This window comes from Jaculus jaculus, chromosome 1 (assembly GCF_020740685.1).
Source record: "Jaculus jaculus isolate mJacJac1 chromosome 1, mJacJac1.mat.Y.cur, whole genome shotgun sequence".
NCBI classification, from domain to species: Eukaryota; Metazoa; Chordata; class Mammalia; order Rodentia; family Dipodidae; genus Jaculus; species Jaculus jaculus.
This window is the reverse complement of record NC_059102.1, coordinates 165,357,574-165,380,976: the sequence shown is the minus strand read 5'-3', so window position 1 is coordinate 165,380,976 and position 23,403 is coordinate 165,357,574. Positions and strand designations below refer to the sequence as shown.

Genomic DNA, 23,403 nt, shown 5'->3' with positions numbered 1-23,403 from the left:
ACAGTTCTTAGTTGTGTGAATATAGCCAAATTACTTGACCCCTCTGTGTCTTGATTTCCTTATCTGCAAAGTGGGGACTAGAACAGTCCCACCTTCAGAGTAGGGTGTGGTGACACATGCTTGTCACTCCAGCACTTGGGAGGTGGAGACTGAAGAATCAGGAGTTCTAGGTCATCCTCAGCTACATATTGAGTGTGAGGTCAGCCTGGGCTACACGAGACACTACACGAGAACAGCCAAAACACCAGAGGAAACCAAACAAACCCGAATCAGTACCTACCTCCAGAGGACTACTGGGAGGAGAAATTAAGTTAATATAAGCAAATTTCTTAGTACAGTGCTTAGCACTCAGTACTGGGTCTCCATGGCTGGTTGTATATTCTCCTCTCCCCTTCTCTCCTCTCCACCAGCCTCTGGGCTCGTTCCTGGGAGGCAGCAGGAACAGTTAAGGTCAGGTAGTGGGCTGCGCTTCTAGGAGCCAGCATCCTGACATCACACCCCTTCGCTTTTTTCTCCTTTTCTGTCAGAGGTTTCCATCCACTCTTATGAGGGAGAGGAGCCTGCAACAGAGCCTCTAATTGGCTCCTTTGATTTCAATCTCTTGTCAATTTCTGAGAAGGGAAGGGCCATAAGGCATTCAGCTAAAACAGAAATATTTGAATAGGTCAGAGAAAGTAACAGGGAAGAAGAGAGAGGGGCTCCAGGTAAGGGAAGAGCATTTGGGGGAATAGAGGAGGGACATACCTAGTGACCTCAGGGCTGGAAGGCCATTGATATGGAGCAGTATTCCATGTGAGACAGTTGCACAGTTAGACCTTTTAATGATTGTTCTTGGGTCTATTTAGAAAGGGGGATTCCCTGAACCACAGCCTCCACAAGGGCTGTCACTCTTTAGACCCCCCTGTTCTTGTGGGGTAGCAGGAGGACCCCCACTCCATTTGGGGCTCTATAAGGGCCCTTCTGTCCTCAGAGTCCATTCTTCTCTTGTGTCTGGAGAGGGACCATCTGCTTCTGCTGCTCTTGCTGCTGTTGACTCAGTTTCCCTCTCCTCCTGGGGACATGAAAGCAGATCTTTGTGTATGCAGCTTCCAAACCAGGCCTGGGAGGTGGGGGCGCTACTTGACGTTTCTGCACCAAATGTCAAGTCCTCCCCACTGGAGGTGGCAGCCTTGGGAAGGATTATGGAAGAATCTTCCACTTGGGGATAAAGGAACAAATCCCTAGTCTGGAAGACAATGCCTGGGTTTGAACCTCAGTGCCAACCCAGCCTGCCTATGTGACCTGGAGCAAATTCCTGCCCCTCTCTGAGTAAGACCCACCTGCTTTCCAGGTTCTGCACTGTGTCTGGCAGCGGCTGGCCCAGGGTCTCTGGCAGGAGGGCAGTGACAGCACTGGCGACCACAGGGACAGCGCCGTAGATGAAGAGAGGCATGGAGGGGTAGAACTCGGAGGTCAGGCTCACCAGTGGGCTTATGATGCTGCCCACCCGGGCAATGGTGCTGCCCATCCCCAATCCTGTCTGCCTGTGATCAGGTGAGTGTTGGTTAGAGCTCTGGCATGAGTGCCCAGTGCTGGTCACATTTGGAGCAGGACAGCGCTGACCAGCACTGGATACCTCCCCTGTTCCCTGTTTGATGAAGAAATGATTTTTTCCTTCCTTCCCTCCCTCCCTCCCTTCCTTCCTTCCTTCCTACCTTCCTTCCTTCCTTCCTTCCTTCCTTCCTTCCTTCCTTCCTTCCTTCCTTTCTTTCTTTCTTTCGCTACAGAGTCAAACTCAAGGCCTTGTAAAGCTTGACAAATGTCCTACTACTGAATTGCATCTCTAGCCCATTTTGCCTTTTGGTGCCTTTTTTTTTTTTTTTTTTTTTTTTTTAAAGAACAAGTTGGGGGGTGGGGGAAATGGCTCATCAGTTTAAGGCAGTTCCTTGCAAAAACTACTGCCCCGGATTTGATTCCCCCAGTACGTACCCACATAATGCCAGATACACAAAATGGCTCATTCATCTGAAGTTTATTTGCAGCAGCAAGAGGCCCTGGCATGTGTATTCTTTCCGTCTCCCCCAGCAAATAAATAAAAACATTTTAAAAAGGGGGAGTTGGGAGCTGAGGACATTGTTTGGTGGGTAAAGCACCAGCTGTCCAAGTGTGAGGATCTGAGTTTGGATCCTCAGAATCTACGTAAAAGTCAGATGCTGTAGTGTGAGCGTCTGTAGTGCCTGTAGTGAGGTGGGAGGCAGAGGCAGGAGAACCCCAAAGCTCATGCCATGGGCCAGCTAGCCTGGCGCACGCAGTAGGGAAATACGAGCAAGATGGATTGTGAGGACTGACACCCAAGGCTCTCCTCTGACTTCCACGTAGGTGTGGTGGCACACATGCACCTGCCCTGACAGACATACACACATAAAGATTGAAAAAAAAAGTGTGTGTGTGTGTGTGTGTGTGTGTGTGTATGTGTGTGTGTGTGTGTGGGAGAGTTGGAGAGATGGCTCACAGTTAAGGCATTTGCCTGCAAAGCCTAAGGACCCAGGTTCGATTCTCCAGAATGTAAGCCAGATGCACATGGTGGTGCATGCATTTGGAGTTCACTTGAAGTGGCCAGAGGCCCTAGCACACCACACACCTATTCTCCCTCCCTCTCTCTCTCTCTCTCTCTCTCTCTGCCTCTTTCTGTCTCTTTCTCAAATAAACAGAAATATATTTAAAAATTGAATTTTACCTTTGTCTTTAAGTTGTGTGACTTTGAACAAGTTTCTTTATACTTTTGGACCTCAGTTTTCTTAGCTGTTACATGAGACAATTGAATAGGACCTATCTCAGGTCATCCCCTGGGATTTTTTTCAGTATTGGGGCAGAACACATAGCTGTATGCCTACTAAGGTAAGTGTCCTACCCCTGAGCTATACCCTAGTATGCTGGAGGATGTTTTGAATCATAACTGCTCTACACAGGCATGTTGGGTTAGGATCCCCGCAGAAGGGACTAGAAGCTGCATATGAAGAGTATGTTAAGAGCATTCTCTGTGGCAGGAGAGTTCAAGAACATTGAGAAGGCCTTCTGCCTTCGGTGAAAGCCAAGCTTCATTACTAGCAGTATGGTCTTAGAGAAGACCTCTGACTTCTCTGTGCCCAGTTTTCACATTTGTAAAACAGGAATGATAGTGCCTACTTTGGCTTGTTGTGAGTTAATATTGGCAAAAATGTTTGACAGTAAGCCAGGTGTGGTGGTGCACGCCTTTAATCCTAGCACTGGGTGGCAGAGGTAGGAGGATCATCATGAGTTTGAGGCTATCCTGAGACCACATAGTGAATTCCAGGTCAGCCTGAGCTAGAGTGAGACCCTACCTCGAAAAACCAAAAAAAAAAAAAAAAAAAGTTTGACAGCGCCCTGGTACATGATAAATGCTTTATTTATTTTATTCTCTGGTTGTTTATTATTTATTTTCCTGTTTGAGGTGAGGTCTCATTCTAGCCCAGGCTGGAACTGGAACTCACTCATGCTAGCCTCAAACTTAATGTTGATCCTCCTACCTCAGTCTCCTGAATGTTGGAATGAAAGGCATGTGCCACCACGACTGACCAATAAGCGCTTTATATAATTGCTCCCCCGCCCCCAAGACCAATAAGGATATAGGACAGTATCCATGACCCCTCAGGGTTCTCATCCCAAATGGCTAAGGGGAAGTCCATCCCAGCACCATGGTATCTCTTGCCTTTGACATTTCATGCGAATTCTGCATCTAATTCTTAGAATAGACATGTTTCTTATTTCCTAATACCCATCCCCATGTTGGCACTCACTAAGGTGATGTTGTGTTTGCTCATTCTGCGGGCATAGCATCAGGTATGGTTCTTGTGGTTGCAACTTGCATGCATGTTTGTTTTGGGTTTCAGATGTACCACTTGGTTAAGGTGGAGTTTTGATGTGGGGACTTAAAATTTTTTTTTAAATTAATTTAATGTACTTATTTGAGGGGGGCAGAGAAAGAGAATGGGTGTCCCAAGGCCTCTGGCTACTGCAAATGAATTCCAAATGCATGCACCCCTAGCAGGCTTACGTGGATACTGGGGAATCAGACCTGGGTCGTTAGGCTTTGCAGGTAAATGCCTTAACCACTTAGCCACCTCTCCAGCCCTGCGGTGATAACTTCTAACTTGTTTCCCAGGGAGTCTTCAACGCACTGTCTCTGAGATGCGGCTCCCTGCCCCACCTCAGTTGGCAGCTCCTTTTGCAATCTTCTCTAGGAAGGGCTGGGCAGTCACACCTCTGCAAGCCAGACCCTGAAATGTGAGGTGACCCCTGTGTGCCTTGCACTATGCATGTTGAGAGGGGACCTTCGGGTACCAGGCTATGTTCTGAGGTCTGACCTTCATGTGTATCTTCACGAGCCCCTCCCCCCACTAGGTTCCCACTCACCGAATTACTGTGGGGTACAGCTCCCCCGTGTACAGGAAGATGCAATTGAAAGAGGCAGCTAGGCAGCCCTTTCCCAACACAGCCAGGGAGGTGCGAACAACTGTCTGGTCTGGAGAGAACAGAGAGGGAGCAAGAGAAGTGTAGGAGTGGGGGGCGGGGGGGGGGTTGGAAGAATTGGCCTCTTTGTCTTCCGAGAAGGCGGGTTACACCTGGTGGTGAGGCTGAGACAGGTCAGGGTGCTCATGGGGACTTACCCCGGGGGATCACTCCATTCACCAGGATGCAGATGCCCGCCAACAGCAGCGAGGCCATCTGCGCAGGCCGACGACCCAGGGAGTTGATGACCAGGAAGCACACAAGCTTGGCAGGCAGGTCCACAGCACCAAAGATCACCTGGATGAGGTAGATGCTGACCCCAAAGCCCTGCAGGTCCATGACCAGACCGTAGTAGGCAAAGCTCGTGGCAAACCTGGTGGGGAGGGGATGGGCATAGAGCCTGTTAGGCAGGATTGAAAGTGAGCACACCCTCAAAAGTGGAGTGAGCACCCCTGGATCCCCTGCTTAAGGGCCTTGGGTCTGTCTTGGCTAGTTTCTTCAGACTCATACTCAAACGGTGCAGTTTAAATATTGGGACTGTCCTCCAGTATACCAAATTTCCTAGTCTTTTGACTACAGGGAATTGGGGAGTTTTCACTTAGTTTCTATATACTATTTATACAATTTTAGACTGTATCTTATCGCTGATGCTGGGCTGAGGGGAGGACAGGTGAATATCTAAGCCACATTAAGGTGTCAGAAAAGACCAGACTGGTTCTGGGGTGAATAATGTTCTTATGATATCAGGGGCACACAAAATAAGCTCAGGTTTTTGGATAGAACCATAACTGAGAATAAATCTCAAGCTGGCAGCAAATACTCCTTGTTCTTCTGACCACGCCCCTCTTCACTGTCTTGGAATTGCTATGGTGAAGCACATAAGAAGGGTGACTGATGGGGCTGGAATGTAGCCCAGTGGTAGAGTATTTGCCTAGCATGTGCAAGGCCCTGAGTTCGATTCCCCGGGAATAAAAAAGAAGAAAGACAGAAAAAAAGAAAGGAAGGAAGGAAGAAAGGCGATGGGGGAACCTTGCAAAGGGAAAGAGAGACATCACTTTTGGCCAAAGTGTACTTTTAGAGATGAGTGTCATTGTCTATGCCCATGTTTCTGGAGATACCACCAGGCTAGTGAAGTCTCTGAGTATCTTGCAAGCCACACACTGTGAATGCACTCATGGTATTCTATTGACTCTGGAGGCCACTAGTTCTGATGGGATGTTTCATATTGGAGCGGGGTTGGTGAGAGGAGAAATTGGGGAGACCTGTGTCCAGTTTGGGGACAAGGACTGAGTTGAAGCTGGAGAGCTGTTGGTTTTCACCTTTTCCTTCCTCTTGCCTCCCTTTTCAACCCATTGCACCCACACCCTCCCCAGCCAGATTTTTGCCCCTTGGTCAATTTGCTTGTCTGTCCATCACCATGTCTGCCTGAGCCTACCACAGTGCAGAGAGGCAGAGGAATAAGTGGCGGAGGGCTGGGCACCGCAGCAGCTCCATGGCCGAGGCCTGGCCTTTGCTGATGGTCAGTTCCTTCTGCAGGCTGGTCCGGAGCACCTGATAGGATGAGCAGGGCTCAGGGTCTAAGCTTCTCTGAAGAGAACCTTTCAGACTAGCCCGTTCCTCAGAGAACCCCTGGGTCTTGCGTCTTGAAGTTGAGATTTAGATTGGAGCTCTGGTGTGTAGCTCAGTGTGTGTGGGGGGGTCTCACCTCCATACTCAGCTTGGCCCCCTCTTCCCGCTTCCCATTAATCCGGGCCACTTTTTGTAGGGCCTGAAGGGTGAGATCCAGCCTCCCTGATGTGGAGTACCAGCGGGCAGACTCGATGAAGAACCTGGAGTGGGGGTGGGAAGTGGGGGCTGGCCATGGTCTCAGCTCCAGTTCCCTGGGCTGGGGCTAGCGTGTGGGTTTCCAGAGGCCTGCAGTAGGGTCTTATTCAAGGTTGGAAGCCCAGGGCCTCTTGCTAACTCCCCCTCCTGAGGACCACATGGTAGTTCTTGATAGTGACTCATTTTAACAATCTACAAGTTCAACTCTTGGGTGCTGGGTAAGAAGCATGCAGACAAGTTAAGTTTTAGGGTGCCAGAGAACTGGGTGTCCCTGAGGCAAAGCCTTCTCTTCACAGCCACATTTTCAACAGGTAGCACTGGGTTGGCTTTGGCCCTCTGGCTTTTATGGATTCTCTGGGGTGGGCTGTGTGTGCACCCGGCTCTAGGAGACGCCCTGTCTCTTGCAGCACTCCCGCCCCGGACCCCACATACCAGGAGTAGATGAAGGCGACAAAAAAAGGCGCGGAGGCCAGCAACTGCAGGTGGCGCCAGTGAGGCACAGCGTAGGCTATACCGGCGAGGACGAACTGGCCCAGGCTATAGGCATAGCCAATCAAGGTGCCCACATAGGCACGTGTGTGGATGGGCATCCACTCGACATCTGGAAAGAGGGTTAGAACAGGGTGATGCCACCGACCGGGCTTCTATGTGAGAAGAGACCCTTCTCTCTTGCCCCAACCTTGGTCTTTCGCAAGGCTCTATAGAAGATGTGTCACGTGAGGTTGGGTGCCAGGGGGGGAAAGGGGACACTTTAAGTGGAAGTGGGGATTAGGAGGAGGGGGTTGAGGATCTACAGAAACTGCCCTCCACACTCCTGCTGCTTTTTGCCCCTCCTCCACTTGCTGGCGGCAGCTCCCCTTCCGTTCAGAACAACTCTGACCACGCAGGTTACTCTCAATAGCAACCGCTCCTGGCTCTTCCTCAGTCCTCGACTGCATTCTGCTCTCAGTGGCCAGAGCGATGGCTTTTCTCAGTCCTGTCGCATCTGTCCAGGTGATAATGGGGCCACCTTTCTGCTATGGTCTCCAGACCCAGCTGGGCTCCTGGTGGGTTCTTAATTCTGCTGCTGGGACACACTTGGATATTTATGTGGGATTTTGGAGTTGGATCCTTAGATTTATGTTAGAGCCCAGAACTAGCTCATTTCTTTAGTTGAGAGAATGGCAAATCTTTAAATTTCCTTTTAGGCTCGAGGGATGACCTTGGTAAGTCAATCTTTTCCTTTCCTCCCTCCCTTCTTTCTTTTTTTCTGTCTTAACTCACTTTTTTGAAAGACATGGTCTCGTGAGCCTAGACTGGCCTCAAATTTGCCATGTAGTTGAGGACGATCTTCCTCTACCTGCCGAATTCTGGCATTAAAGGCCTGTGCCACCACAGCTAGTTTATGTGGCGCTGGAGATCAAACTCAGGGCTTTTCTCATGATAGACAGGTACTCTACCCACCAGGCCACATCCCCACCCCCATGGGCAAATCCTTTCTCTTCTCCCCTACCCACGTTCCTCATCTGGGAGCCCGTATGTGTGTGCATGTGGTCTATCAGAGGAAGCACACCGATGGCCCATGAATATACCTTCTCAGTCCCTGAGTGTGATTGGTTTGGGTGATACTGGTTTACCCTAGGTATAGAAATATTAGATCTAACCACAACATTAAAAAACAGGACTAGCCAGGTGTGGTAGCACGCACCTTTAATCTCAGCACTAGGGAGGCAGAGGTAAGAGGATTGCTATGAGTTTGAGGCCAGCCTGGGACTACATAGTGAATGCCAGGATAATCTGGGCTAGAGAAAGACTCTAACATCAAAAAAAGGGGGGGGGAAATATTTTATACTAATTTAAAAGGAGGTGTGGTGGTGATGCATGCCCATAATCCCAGAATTTGGGAAGGGAGGCTGAGTATCATGAGTTCAAGGCCAGTTTAGGCTCCATAAGTGAGATTGTCTCAAAACAAGCAAACTAACTGAGCAGGAGATTTGGCAAATCCTAGTACATCTAATACCACATGCCTGACGTTTTTGGATGGAATGTCATCTCTCTTTTTTTGTTGTTTGTTTTGTTTTGCTTTGTTCCATTCTGATCTGATTTATTTTGTTTGGAAACAGAGTCTTATCGTGTAGCCCAGGCTGGCCTCAAACTTGTGACAATTCCGTCTTTTATTCCTGCATGTCTCCATGTCTGGTCTGTGTCTCACCTTTGCATATAGTCCTCACCTCATCCTAAGGCCTTCTATATGTATACCTCCTATACCTACCAGGTATACGAATATACCTGCCTAGGTCATTTACATGACATCTTGGCTTTCCTGATGGAGTCTGTAATCTCATTTCTAAGTGAGGGGTCAGGACTGCATGAGCCTGGGGAGGCGGTGTTAGTACTGGCAAGAACAGACCCCAGGGAGATGCGTAGGGAGCTATGGCTGGGCAGGGGGCGGGCTAGGAGAGGAGGCTGGAAGGGGCTGGGTGACAAGAGGGACATAAATTGGTGGTCCTCACTCAGAGTCATGGTGTTGATGGCAATGCTAGCCAGAGACATGCCCGTGAGGAGCCGGAAGGTACAGTAGACAGCAAAGTTGGGTGCGAAGGCCGCACAGATCCCCGACACAGCAGTCTGCAGGTAGTTCAAGATCAACACCTTCCGACGGCCTAACCTATGGGAGAGGGAAGACCTGTGGCAGGACCTGAGGACTGCGGGGGGTCAGGCTAAGCCGGGCCGGCAGAGAACACCCACTGTCCACCGGGACCCGGGCTGGGGGTCTCTAGAAGATGTAGGGAGTATTATGAGGCTGGCATGATAATCCCTCAAACCAGTCACCTCTGTGGGAATGCAAACCTCCCTCCCAGATGCCTTGATCCAGCCAAGGGGTCCCCGATTCCAGCCCTTTGGCTTACCCAGAACTGACCTGTCTGCCAGGTAGCCGAACATCATGGCTCCTAGCAGCACTCCCACCATGTACAGGGACTGGGCCAGCTGGCGGAGAGCCCGGTGGGAACACACGAGGTCCCACTATGAGGAGAGAAGAGCCCGGATGCAGAGAAGCCCTCATCTTCCTCCAGGCTCTCCTCTGGGGTCCATGCCACCACCCTGACATTTTCCTCTGATGTTTGCCTCATTGTTCCTGGAGCTAAGAACATTTTAAAGCACTCAATATTTTCTATATCTACCCTTTTTTTTGTTGTTGTTGTTTGTTTTTTTTCGAGGTAGGGTCTCACTGTAGCCTAGGCTGACCTGGAATTCACCATGCAGTCTCAGGCTGGCCTCGAACTCACAGCCATCCTCCTACCTCTACCTCCTAAATACTGGGATTAAAGGTGTACTCCACCATACCCAGCTATATCTACCTTTTTAAAATAAAACAAAACAAATATATTTATCTTAAATGTCTTTCTGTTTTGTCCTGCCTTGGCCCCTGGAGAACTGTAATTTCCTTCTCTCTCTACCTCTCCCTCTCTCTCTCTCTCTCTCTCTCTCTCTCTTTCTCTGTGTGTGTGTATTTATCTGTCTCCCAGGGGAAGGCACATAGAAGAGGAAGCCCGGTCCTTACCTCAGTCACGATGGTGGAGGGAAAGGTGCTGTTGTCGTAGATCCAGCCATCAATGCAGGGCTCAGTGGCCCTGGTGGCGTTGACTTCTGTGCCATTGGAAAAAGGTGGTTCCCGCTGAGGGGAGATGAAGCGGAGACAGGATTCTGGCTGACCCCTTCCGTCCCGGGGCAGCCAGGCCTCCAGGTCCCCATCTTTGCTGAGGCTGGCATTGGCAGGTGGGCGGCAGTGGTGAGTGGGGATGGCGGCAGTAAAGTTCTGCAGGGTGTTGTGGGAGGCCATGAGCAGCAAGGGGAGGACCACCAGGGTGACCTGGATCAGCTGGAAGCGGCCGACACCCCCCACCTGCTTCAGGAGGTCACTGAAGGCCATGGGGCTGGGCCAGGCTGAGTGGCCAGGAGCTGAGGACTTCCAGTCCCAGAAACTCTGTCTGTCCGCCTATTTGTCTGTCTGACTGTCTGTCTGTCTGCCTGCTGGCCTTTGCCTGAGCAGTGGGGCTGCCACTGTCTCTGTAGCTGAGTAGCTCTTGGAGCTGGAACTGAGCCTGCTCTGTGGGGGGAACGGCTGTCTGATGGGCAGCTCCTCCTCCTAGCCTTCTCCCCGATTCCGTCCCTCCCTTTCCCTTGCCTCTTCTTTTCACTTCGGGGGTCTGGATGGCTCCACGCTTTCAGGGTCTGCTGGAGCCCTGACCCTTAGTTGACGGTTTTTAATCCTTGGCCTGGAGAGAATGAGTTAAAGTGTGACTTGGTATCAGAAGGATTAACCCTCTGAGTATTCCTGTGTCAGTGGAATTTCTCCAAGTGGGTATAAAGGGCAGGAGAGGTTGGATGGGAGTGAATGTGGAGACAGGGGCCATCTGGGTATGGAAGGAGACATGGTGGGAACTTCTGTCTTCCTTCTACTGAGGGGACTGGGGCCTGGGAAGTACGGTGGCTTCCTGAAGAATTTCTGTCCCTTTTTTAGTGGACTGGATAGTCTGTCTTTGGGAATGATGCCAGAGAAAATACAGGAAGTCCAGTTGAAACTTCAGATCAATGAGAATTGTTTTTTAAGTATGAGTGTATTCTTAGTATTGCTTTGGACATATTTATACCAAAAATTAATCATTGATTTAGAATTCAAATTTGACTGAGCATCTTGCATTCTTATTTGCTACATTGGGTAACCACAGACTTTGATCTTCTGGGGACAGCTCACATGTATAGATCATGGCTTCGTGCAATTGAAAGAAACAATTACAGTTAGAGGCTGCTAACTGTGAAAGAGTGGGGCCCAAGAGTTGCATCACACATCAGGGGCTCATTCTTTGTGGGGGGTGAAATCTCAGTTTTCATCATCTTGAGTATCTCTTTCTCTCTCTCTCTCTGTCTCTCTCTTTTCCCCAGGTAAGCTCTTGCTCTTGGCCAGGCTGACCTGGAATTCACTATGGAGTCTCAGGGTGGCCTCAAACTCATGACAATTCTCCTACCTCTGTCTCCTGAGTGCTGGGATTAAAGGTGTGCACCACCATGCCCAGCTGTTGAGTCTCTTTTTTTGAGACAAGGTCTCATGTAACCCGGACGTGCCTCAAACTTACTATGTAGCCAAGGATGTCCTTGAAATTCTGATCCTCCTACCTCTATCTACTGCTCGAGTACTGGGATTACAGGCATGCACCACCATACCTGGTTTATGTTCTTGATGTTTTTATTCAAATTTTTCTTTTGATGTATCTTCTGTCTATGTTTTTTAAACAATATTTTATTTTTATTTATTTCTTTTATTAGAAAATGGATTAATGCACCAGGGTGTCTTACCACTGCAAATGGCCTTCATGTGCTACTGTGCTACTTTGTGTGTCTGGATTTTTATGGGTCCTGGGGAATCAAACCCAGGCCAGCAGAGTTTGCAAACAAGCACCTTTAACTGCTTAGCCATCTCTCCAGCCCATGGCTTACAATTTTTTTTTGTTTGTTTGTTTTTTTGTTTTGGTTTTTCGAGGTAGGCTCTCACTCTGGTCCAGCCTGACCTGGAATTCACTATGGAGTCTTAGAGTGGCCTTGAACTCACAGCGATCCTCCTACCTCTGCCTCCCGAGTGCTGGGATTAAAGGTGTGCGCCACCACACCTGGCTTGGCTTACAGTTTTGAGAGGGAAATTTCTTGGCAGTAAGAGTGGGAGCAGAGCTGGTCAAATTGCAATCAAGAAGCAGAGGAGGGACTGGGCGTGGTGGCGCATGCCTTTAATCCCAGCACTTGGGAGGCAGAGGTAGGAGGATCTCTGTGAGTTCGAGGCCACCCTGAGACTACATAGTGAATTCCAGGTCAGCCTGAGCCAGAGTGAGAACCTACCTTGAAAAACAAAACAAAACAAAACAAAATTAGTTAGCTTATCTGATTTTGTGGCATTTCTATCATTTTGACTATCTGATGTGCCCATTCTCTTTGTATCTCTAGTTCTCAGATAAATAAATAAAAATATTAAAAAAAAGAAGTCAAGATGCTGAGTTAGGCACTGTGCAACATATCTGTAATTCCAAGCACTTGGGGGTAGTGGCAGGAGGATCAGTAGTTCAAACCTAGCCTTGGCTTGATAGCAACTTTGAGCCCAGTCTGCATATATGAGACCCTCTGTCAAAAAAGAAAAAGTTAATTGGCTGGAAAGATGGCTCAGCCATTAAGGTGCTTGCCCATAAAGCCTAACGACCTGAATTTGATTCCCCATTTCCCACATAAAGCCAGATGCACAGAACGGCACCTGCATCTGGAGTTGTTTGCAGCAGCTAAAGGCTCTGGCATGTCCATTCTCTCTCTCTCTGTTTACAAATAAATAAGCTAATTAACATATTAAAATGTTAAGATGCTGTATTTATGCAAATTGCATATATATTTCTGAGACAGAGTCATTAGTGCAGGCTGGCCTTGAACTCCCTCTCTGAGGAAGACCTTAAACTTCAGATCCTCTTGCCTCCACCTTCTGAGTGCTGGAATCACAGGCATGCATCTCCATGTCTGGTTTATGTGGTGTTGAGTATTGAACCCAGGACCACATGCATGCTAGGCAAACTCCTAACTTATCCTAAATTAGGAGGGTTTTTACTGGTAGTGAGGATCTTGGATGCACTAAGTGTTAGATTGGTGTCTCATTTCAAAGTTAGGTTTCTCCGCTTCACTTCCCCACTTTCTTCCTCTCTTCCCTCCCTCCCTCCCTCGTTGCCTCCCTCCCTCCCTTCCTCCCTTCCTTCCTTCCTTTTTTTTTTTTTTTTTTTTTTTCTTCAAGGTAGGGTCTCACTCTAGCCCCAGGCTGGCCTCAAACTCAAGGTGATTCTCCTACTTCGGCCTCCCAAGTGCTGGGATTAAAGGCGTGTGTCACCATGCCACAACTTTTTCTTTGTTTTTCACAGGCTCTCACTATATAGTCCAGACTGGCCTCAAACTCACGATTCTCCCATTTCAGCCTCTCAAATGCCAGAATTACAGGCATGTGCCACAATTACCTGGCTAAAATCTGAGCTCTTAACTGTGGCTCTGAAGGTGTAGACTGCCAAGCTAAAAGCATTCTGGAGAGATTCTGGTCTAATATGTACAAAAGAGGCCCAGAGGAGGTTATAGCTCAGCCCAGCAACTCCCCCCCCCCCCCCCCGCCCAGTGTTGGTTCTAGCTTGGGCCCAGTGGGTATCCAGATGCCTGATAACATTTTCTGGGCCAAGGTATATAACAGCCTGTGGCCTGGGGAGGCAAGGACAGCTGGACAAACAGCTTGGAGGATGAAGGGCCTGTCCCCTGCCAAGACTTGATGCCCTTATAGAGGAGTGGGTGGAATGCTGAGGGCAGGGGGCAGGTGATGGTAGCCCCTGCAAGTACCCTCCCTGTGCCTACAAGCCTGTGCCTAACCCTGCTTTGGAAAGGATTAAAAATAAAAATAAAAACTAGGGCTGGAGAGATGGCTTAGCGGTTAAGCGCTTGCCTGTGAAGCCTAAGGACCCCAGTTCGAGGCTCGGTTCCCCAGGTCCCACGTCAGCCAGATGCACAAGGGGGCGCATGCATCTGGAGTTCGTTTGCAGAGGCTGGAAGCCCTGGCGCGCCCATTCTCTCTCTCCCTCTATCTGTCTTTCTCTCTGTGTCTGTCGCTCTCAAATAAATACATAAAAATAAATAAATAAATAAAAACTATTGTGTGTGTGTGTATCAAATGAGTGGAAGTCAGAGAACAATTTTTGGGTCTGTCCTCATCTGTCCACCTTGTTTGAGGCAGGAAGCTTCTTTTTTCTTAGAGCCACACACCATTGGGTTGAAAGCCATCCAGTGAAAACGTCGTGTGGTATAGCAGGAAGACTGAGGCCCAGAGAGGCAAGAGGTTCTCCCATGCACACACAGCAGGCAAGTGCAGAACTCAGCTCTGGACTTCTGTTCTTCCTACTGTGTGAGCAGCCGTCATATAGCCCAGATTTTTCTGGGATAAACGCTGAGTTTGTATAAGCATATTCTGTTAAATCAATGGGATTCAAAGCAGGACTACATCTGACTTTTATTATTTTGTGACACCTTTCAAATAAATAATTTGCAGATCAAAGAAAACACCCTTGCTCAAATCACATGCTCTACGCATGGGTTTGAAATGACCTGCAGAGTTCAAAAGACATGCCTGCCAGCCTCATGGCAGCAACTGAGCAAGGAATTCTGAGCCAAACTGAGCCTTGTGCCTGGCTATCCTGACCAGAAAATGTTGTAACTACAATCAAAAACTGCCATTGGGAGACTATACATGAGGCCAGTGGCCAATGAGGTGGCCCAGTATGAGGATTCTGTCCATGGGGGTGCTGCATACTGGGTGGTGATTCACTGAGTTGGTTGGAGTCCCCATTCAGGGACAGAGAGAAGGGAGTAAAGGATACCAGAGGAGCAGCTGCAGTGGACAGAGGTGCAGGGGGTCTGGGGGTCAGGTGGGCGGCCTATCTTACCGTGAATTCTGAACATATGAGCGGGAAGTGCTTCCTGTGTGTCTTCCTTTCCCTCACTATATGTCTGTAATAAACACCTTGAAGCAGTGCAGGATGGGCATGACCAGCACATGCCAGGAGCCATCCTGAGTTCTGGGTCACTGATGAAGGTAGACCATATGGGGCCCTGCAATTTACACTGAGCCTCGGTCTTCCCTGTTTTGTGGAGGTCCAGTAAAGCCAAGGGGATGCACTGCTAGTACCACTGTCAGCTGACCTCAGGTAGGCTCCAAGGTCTACATTTCATAGGCAGAATTCAGGTGGGCTCTGATAACCCCAGCATACAGGTCATATCTCAGTAGTCAGTGCGGCTGGTCCTAGGTGCAAGCCCCAGATCACCTAAAGGTTAGTAAGGGGAGTCATGCATGAAAACATCTGTAAATGACAAGTTTTAGAAGTTTCCCATAAGGCTGGGTGACAGGAGGGTCAGCCTTCTGTTCTGTTCATTCTCTCTCCTCTGGCTCTTGTTTCCCTTTTTGGATGTAGTTCTTCACTTAAAAAAAAACACAAACACAACTTTTATTTATTTATTTAGAGATAGGGAGAGAGAGAGATAGAGACAGAGAGAGAGAGGAGAGAGAGAGAGAAAGAGAAAGAGAGAGGGAGGAGAGTGCATGCCAGGGCCTCTAGCTGCTGCAAATGAACTCTAGATACATGTGCCACTTTGTGCATATGGCTTTATGTGAGTATTGGGGAATTGAACCTGGGTCATTAGGCTTTGCTGGCAAGTGCCTTAATTGCTGAGCCATCCCTCCAGCCCTCACTTTTTCTTTTTCTTTCTGGCCAAATAAGCCACTTGCATTCAAATCTGTGTATTGTTACCTAGGGAAATTCACAATTGTGACCATATTTCAGTGTGTAATTAGCAGAGAACTTGTGGTCATTCGAATGTAAGATGTCCCCCCCATAGCCACAAGTGTCTGTGATTAACCCTCCTATTTAGTGCCTAGCTGATGGAGCCTTTGGAAGGTGGAAACTTGTTGGAGAAAGTATGTCACTGGGGTCAGACCTTGAGGTTTATTAGTCTAGCCCACTGTTCATTCAGAGCTACTTCACTGAAAATGCTTTCTTCCTGCTATCGCTGTGACACAATGGCATCCTTGCAATCTGCTCTACCATTATTTTCCCACCAGGATGAAATTTCCCCTTGAAACTGTAAGCTAAAGTAAGCCTTTTTCTCATATAAGTTGTTGCGCATTGGATGTTTTGTCCCAGCAGCAAAAATGTAACTGCTACAGAAATTTGGTACCAGGAGTGTGGTCATTGCTGAGATAAACCTGCTCATATGGTATTTGATGTTTTAGTGCTGATTTATGGGGAGAATGTGGAAGGATTTGGATTAGAGAAGCTTCACAGTACTGAAAGTAGAGCTTTATAAGCAATATAGTGAGAGTGTGAAAGACTGCAATGGACTGTGAAGGCTTGGCTTATGAGGGTTCAGAGTTGAGATAAAGGACTTTGTCAGAACTGGCCTAGAGGCAGTTCACATGTTTTGGTGGAGAGGTTGGCTGTGTTAATGGATTGATGTGTTTGATGGGGGTAAAGCATAAAGCATATGGGTATGAAAAATACAGTTTGTTGCCAAATGTTGTGATGCACACCTTTAATCCCAGAACTCAGGAGGCAGAGGTAGGAGAACTGCTATGAGTTCAAGGCCAGTCTGGTACTATAGAATGAATTCCAAGTTAGCCAAGTCAGCAAGACCCTACCTCAAATAAACAAAAACAAAAAAAGTTTGTCACAGAAAGGAATATAAGCAATTTTGAAGTCTCAGACACAGAGATTGGTTTTAAATTGCTTCAGTGTCAATAATTTAAGAGGTTGCCCACATTAAAGATTAAGCCAATTGTCCTGCTCTGGGACAATAGGAAGAATGCCCTGAGGGCAATATCCAACCCATTGAAGGCTCAAACTACTAAGAATGCAAATTCTTTTGAAAGGAAGGGACCTGAAGGAGTAATGCCAGGGAGCTTTCTGCTCCTCAAGGTCAGGATTCATCCTCACTGGATTTACAGATTTGATGGTGATACCTACCTGGAACTGGTTTTTGGAATCATGAGAAATTTGGGAACTATAGGGCCATTGAGTGCAACCATGATCCCAGGAATTGATGAGGTGAAAGCAGGCCAGGGGCAGACCTTGGAGTTTATTAGTTCAACCCTGCTGGGTAGTCAGAGCTAGCTCACTCGGAATCCTTCTTTCCTGCTGCTGCTGTGACAAGATGTGACACTCTAGCTGCCTGCTCTACCATGTTTTCCCCATCAAGGTGAAACTTCCCCTTCAAACTGAGAGCTAAAACAAACCCTTTCCTCCCATAAGCCACTTCTGTTTGGTGTTTTGTCCTAGCAATGAGACGGTAACTACTACAGCATCTAACTCAGACTCTGGGGCCACAGAAGGCTTTTTGGAGGAAGTTGCTCAAGTTGAGGATGAATCAGGGTGAGTCAAGTGCATTAGGAGTTGGATGGGAAGTCAAGTGCTAGGGCTGTTTATGAACGGAGGGAAGTTGTGGTATGCAAAAGGAAGGCACCAAAAACTGAAGCTGTTGGGGCAGATTGGGGATTGATTCTGGTGAGTCTTACAAGGGGGGGTTGACATTTTCTCTCCATGATAAGTCATTGAAAATTGAGGCAGGAATGTAATAAAATCCTTTTCATGTTTATTAAACTCTCTATTAGATCTCTAATACAGATTTAAGAATGGTCATTAGCTGTGTGGTTGATAATTGAAGTTCTGGAGTATATTGGAATTGTCCAGTATGACAGCCAGTAGCCATTTCTAAGTACTCAAGTGGAGTTAGCCCAAACTGAGAGGTATTGCAGTGCAAAATACATTCCAGATTTTGAATGAATTAAGGATGACCAAAATCTCATCAATAACGTCTATGTAGATTATTGATATTAATTTCACCTGTTTCTTTTACATTTCAAAATGGCTAGGAGGAAATTTGAATTTTAAATTCACACATGTGTCTTGCATTATGTTTCCCCTGGGATGTTAAAGGCAGATTTCCTGGGAAAGCTTTCTAACAGCATCAGTGTGTAAGAGATGATAGAGGAAGAGCAGCTGCTTTTGGAATTGTTTGTTTACAAGGAAGAGAACTCCCTTAGTTAACTTAAATAAAAAGAGGGATTTATTTGGAGAATTCAGGGATATTTAATAGAACCCAGGGACAGAAAGTACATACAGGGCTGATGAGGAACTGGGACTTAGAATCCAGCAAGAATCAATGTGGAGGGCTGGAGAGAGTACACAGTGGTTAAAGGTGCTTGCTTTCAAAGCCTGATGGCCCAGGTTTGATTCCCCAGTACCCATGTAAAGCCAGATGCACAGTGGCTAATGCATCTGGAGTTCGTTTGCAGTGGTTGGAGGTCCAAGTGCACCCTTCATCTCTCTATCTCAAATAAATAAATTAATCAAATATGTTAAAAAAATCAATGTAGGGCTGGAGAGATGGCTTAGTGGTTAAGGAAGGTGCCTGTGAAGTCTAAAGCCAATGTTTGACTAAACCGGATGCACAAATTGATGCAAGCGTGCAAGGTTGTACATGTGTACAAGGTGGCGCTTTCGTGTGGAGTTCAATTGTAGTAGCTGGAGGCCCTGGAACTCCAATTCTCTCTCAGACAAAAATTACAAAAAAAAAAAAAAAAATCAATATAGAGGCCAGAGAGGTGGTCAGCTGGTAAAACACTTGCTGTGTAAGCATGTGAACCTGAGTTTGGATTTCCAGCATACATACAACTGCCAAGAGTGGTGGCACCTGTAATCTCAGCACTCCAGAGGTAGAGATAGGAAGCGTCCAGGGCATGCTGGTTAACAAGGCCGGAGGGATGGTGGGATTGGTGTGCTCCAAGTTCAGCAGGAGACCTTGTCTCAATAAATAAGGCAGAGAGCAACTGAAAAAGACACTCATTGTTGACCTCGGGCCTCCACACCCATGCACACACACACCCTACCTTTCACACATACTCATGCCTATATGAGTTATGGCATGTGTATAGGGCAAAGGGTAACCTTGGGTGTCAGTTCTCACCTTCTGCCTTGTTTGAGGCAGGGTCTCACATTACTTCACTGCTGCATTTACTGGGCTAGCTGGCCAGTGAGTCTCCCATCTCCACCTCCCTCCTTGCCTTAGGCACACTGGTATTACAGACACCATCACTGTAACATCTAGCTTTATATGGGTTCATGAGATGCAACTCATGTACCCATACTTGCTCAGTAAGTACTACATCCATGGAGCCATCTCCTCAGTTCCTTGTCTGCTCTTTATTTGGGCCCAGTAGGCTTCTTTTCCCTGGGTATCTGTTTTATTCTTTCTTTTTAAAACAAAAAACTTTTGGGCTGGAGAGATGGCTTAGTGGTTAAGCGCTTGCCTGTGAAGCCTAAGGACCCCGGTTCGAGGCTCGGTTCCCCAGGTCCCATTTTAGCCAGATGCACAAGGGGGTGCACGCGTGGAGTTCGTTTGCAGAGGCTGGAAGCCCTGGCGCGCCCATTCTCTCTCTCTCCCTCTATCTGTCTTTCTCTCTGTGTCTGTCGCTCTCAAATACTAATAAAAAAAATTAATAAGAAAAAAACCTTTATCCATTTATTTCCAAGGAGAGAAGGAGACTATGTATGGGCATGCCAGGGCCTCTTGCCACTGCAAACAAATTCCAGATGCATGTGCCACTTTGTGCATCGGGCTTCACATGGGTACTGAGGAATTAAGCCCGGGCTGCAGGCTATGCAAACAAACACCTTTAACAATCTCTCCAGCCCTCTTTGGCCTTCTTACTTGCTTTTGGGCCATCCCAGCCTCATACTAACTTGCCTTTTTCTCAGGGAAGACACTAGGAAAAGGATGGTCTAGATAAAACTTCTATAGTTTAGTTATAGTTTGTCCCCCAAAGATTCATGTTCTTGAAGCTTGGTCCTCAGTGTGGTGATGTTGGGAACTGGTAGAACTTTTAAAAGATGGAGCTAGTGGAAAGAGATCAGATCATTGGGTTAGTGATCATAGATTAATGTTGAGATAACATTTAGATATGTTAATGTAACTCTTGTAGGACACCTACTGATTTTTATGAGAGGTTTTTAAAAAGATATTTTTATTTTATTTTATTTGAGAGAGAGGGAGAGAAAGAAACAGAGATAGAGAGTGAGTGAGAGATAGAGAGTGAGTGAGAGAGAGAGAGAGAGAGAGAGAGAGAGAGAATGAGCATGCCAGGGCCTCCAGCCACTGCAAACAAACTCCAGATGTATGTGCCACCGTATGGGTCCTGGGGGAATTGAACCTGAGTCCTTTGGCTTGTGGGCAAGCACCTTAACTGCTAAGCCATTTCTCCAGCCCTTAATGAGAGTTTTTTAAAATAAAAAAGCAATATTGGGCTGGAGAGGTGGTTCATCACTTAGAGGTGCTTACTTTCAGAGCCTGATGACTCAGTTTCAATTTCTCAGTACCCACGTAAAGCCAGATGTATCTGGTCTGGAGTTCATGTGTAGAGGCTAGAGGCCCTGATATACCCATTAGCACTCTCTGTGCTTGCAAATAAATAAATATTTTAAAAGGAAATTTTATTTTTTTTAGAAAAAAAGCGAACGTATAATGGCATATGCCTTTAATGTGGGACTTGAGCTTCTGGTGAGATTAGAACAGAATAGAAAACCATAGACAGAAAGGGTAAAATTATTAGACTTATTTTAAGAAAGAACATAGGGAAAAGAAGAGAAGGTAAGCTCCTAAGCTGAGTGTCTGGGAAGGTCCTGAGTGGGGTGCCAGGTGACCTTCTTTATAACCCTGGAAAAGTAAATTAAGAGGCTAATGTAAATTAGTTGGGATGTGTCTCATGGTCAGGTTTAGGTGCATAACAGACATCTTGACTGGTTGGTGGGCACATAGGAAAGGTATGCAGGCTTAGAAGGGATCCTCCAACCTGGAAAGGGATGGAAATGCAGGTTTGGGGAAAGCCTGCGAATACTTTTCATGGTCAAGGACTTGAAAGTGGCTCTTGGGGGCCCTTTCCTAGTCTGGCCTGGATAGGTTGGCATCCATGTTCCCCTTGGGCCTCTGCGCTTGACTGACTACTACGTAAAACTACATCCCTCTCGCTCTCTATCACCTTTAGTCCCAGCACTTGGGAGGCAGAGGTAGGAGGACAGACGTGAGTTTGAGGCCAGCGTGGGGCTACAGAGTGAGTTCCAGGTCAGCTTGGGCTAGAGCGAGACCCTGCTTAGGGGGAAAACTAGCACTCTTGGTCTTTGAGTGCCTCTGGTTCCTGCTTTGCACATGATTGTGTTTACATGGGCTTCCACTCTCATGAGGTCGTCTACCCTAGGCCCTTGTCAGAAGTTGAACAGATTGGACCACCTTACCTGGGACTTTTAGCTCTCAAATGGTGCGATAAGTACAGCACCCAGCCACAGATATTTTCCTATAGCAATAGAAAAGAGACTAATGCACTGTCTCAAATCCCAGCCCAGGAGGGAACATGTCACTAACGAGATTTGGATCCAGAGTGTTTGTTGGCTTAGTCAGTTATGACAAGACATGGAGGGGTCTGGATGTATTTGATTGACATATCCTGGAGATGTACACTTGGAGGAGAGATGGGGAATGAGGGATGGACAAAGTGACCACTGTGACACTTCATTGACAGGAAACCTCAAAGGAGCATGAGCAGAAGCAGTCAACCTGTGAGAGTTGAAGACACGAGGCATTTCAGAAACAAATGAAATAGTGCCAAGTCTGCCTAGAGGCTGAGTAAGAGGAGGGGTAAACAAAAGGGGTCTGCAGATTCAGCCAGTGAGGCAATGAATGACCCTGATGGAGGCTGCACCAGAGAAGAAAGGGGTTCAGGCCAGGCTTCAGTGGGGAGATGAATGAGATTACAAGGAAGGTGCAAGGGAGGCAGGTAGCTCTTTTATGAAGTTTGGCTACAAAGAGGAGAAACTTTATTATTTATTTATTTGAGGCAGAGTCTTATTCAGGCTGTTCTGGAATTCACTCTGTAGCTCAGGCTGGCTTTGAATTCATGGCAATCGTCCTCCTACTGCAGGCTTCTGAGAGCTATGACTAATGGAGTGCGCCACCATGACCAGCTATAAGAGGAGAAACTTTAATTTTTTGTTTATTTTTATTTATTTATTTGAGAGCAACAGACAGACAAAGAGAGAAAGAGGCAGGCAGGCAGGCAGATAGATAGACAGACAGACAGACAGACAGATAGAGAATGGGCACACCAGGGCCTCCAGCCACTGCAAATTAACTCCAGACGCATGAGCCCCCTTGTATATCTGGCTTATGTGGGTCCTGGGGAATCGAGCCTCCAACCAGGATCCTTAGGTTTCATAGGCAAGCACTTAACCACTAAACCATTTCTCCAGCCCAAGATGAGAAACTTTTTTAGTCATTGAGTGGTCCTGGAAGGAGATATGGTATTCAGAAAGGGTTGATTGGGTTACTTTTGGATTGGTTAAGTGGAAAAAGGGAATGAGCAGATTCAAGGAGTAAAGGGTGTGGCTCCTGGTAAGAGAGGCTGGATCCAAAGCCCTGACAAAAGGACCTTCTGTTGTGACTGCAGGGAATCAAGGAACATGGCAGCAGATGCTGATGACAATCTGCTATGGGTGCAGTTTTCTCAGTTAAACAAGAGATAAAACCATCCATACAGCATGGTGAAGGGACAAGAATCAGAGGGGGAAAGAGTTGGAATTAGAGAGACCAAACTGTCTTTAGCCCACTCTGGGCTAATTCAGTTATCTGCTCACAGGCATGCTGAGGTACACAGTCTTACATGGTATTGGCCAGCACAGGTCTTATGGATGCACCACAGGTCTTATGGATTCACACAGCTGTTCTGCCATGCACAGAAGGTCCCCAACATGCATGTGTTGAAACAATCTCCATTGTGGTATAATAAGAGCCTTTGGGGAAGTGATGAATCATAGGGCTCTTGTTATGGTTTGGATCGTAAATGTCCCCTGAAGGCTCATGCATTGAAGGGCTTAGTCTCTAACTAGTGTGGAACCTTTAGGAGGCATAGTGTAATGGAAAGAAGTTAGGTCATCATGGCTGTGCCCCTGAAGGGACTATTGGACAACCATGAGGTGTTCCCTGTGATATTTTGCCTTGGCCTTAAAGAAATAAGGCCTAATGATCATGGACTAAAACCTCAAACTATAAGCCCAAATCAAATTTTCTTCCTTTTAAGTTGTTTACCTCTGATATTTTCTCATAGTGATGGAAAGCTAACTAATACAGATCTGTTCTTGTGAATGGATTTGTGCTTGATGAAATGGTTGGATGTAATCAGCACTGGTCTTTCATTATTCTGACATGGGGGAAACTTCAAGAAGGTTTCCATCAGACACTGAGTACCGATGACTTTAGGTTTTGGACTTCCTAGCCTCCAAAACTGTGCGTAGTAAATTTCAGTCATTTAGTCAGCATAGCCCGGGGCCATTTGTTACAGCAGCATAGATTAGGACTCATATGCATATTCATAGCAGCCCAGCTTGCATGCACTTGGGTGCTCATATCTGCATGTATGTATAGGACAGACATGTGTGCGTT

General features: G+C 47.2%; 1 protein-coding gene across 1 annotated transcript; it reads right to left on the bottom strand.

The window, feature by feature from the left end:
* Positions 1 to 804: 804 nt before the first annotated feature.
* On the bottom strand, positions 805 to 10,566 carry Slc22a6 (solute carrier family 22 member 6). Its single transcript, XM_045130459.1, has 10 exons — positions 9,875 to 10,566; positions 9,233 to 9,336; positions 8,826 to 8,980; positions 6,766 to 6,934; positions 6,215 to 6,338; positions 5,945 to 6,060; positions 4,668 to 4,882; positions 4,414 to 4,522; positions 1,320 to 1,523; positions 805 to 1,051 (listed from the first exon to the last, which is right to left on the bottom strand). Exons 1-10 carry the CDS (start codon positions 10,241 to 10,243, stop codon positions 967 to 969), a joined length of 1,650 nt encoding a protein of 549 aa, XP_044986394.1. The 5' UTR covers positions 10,244 to 10,566; the 3' UTR covers positions 805 to 966.
* Positions 10,567 to 23,403: the final 12,837 nt, after the last annotated feature.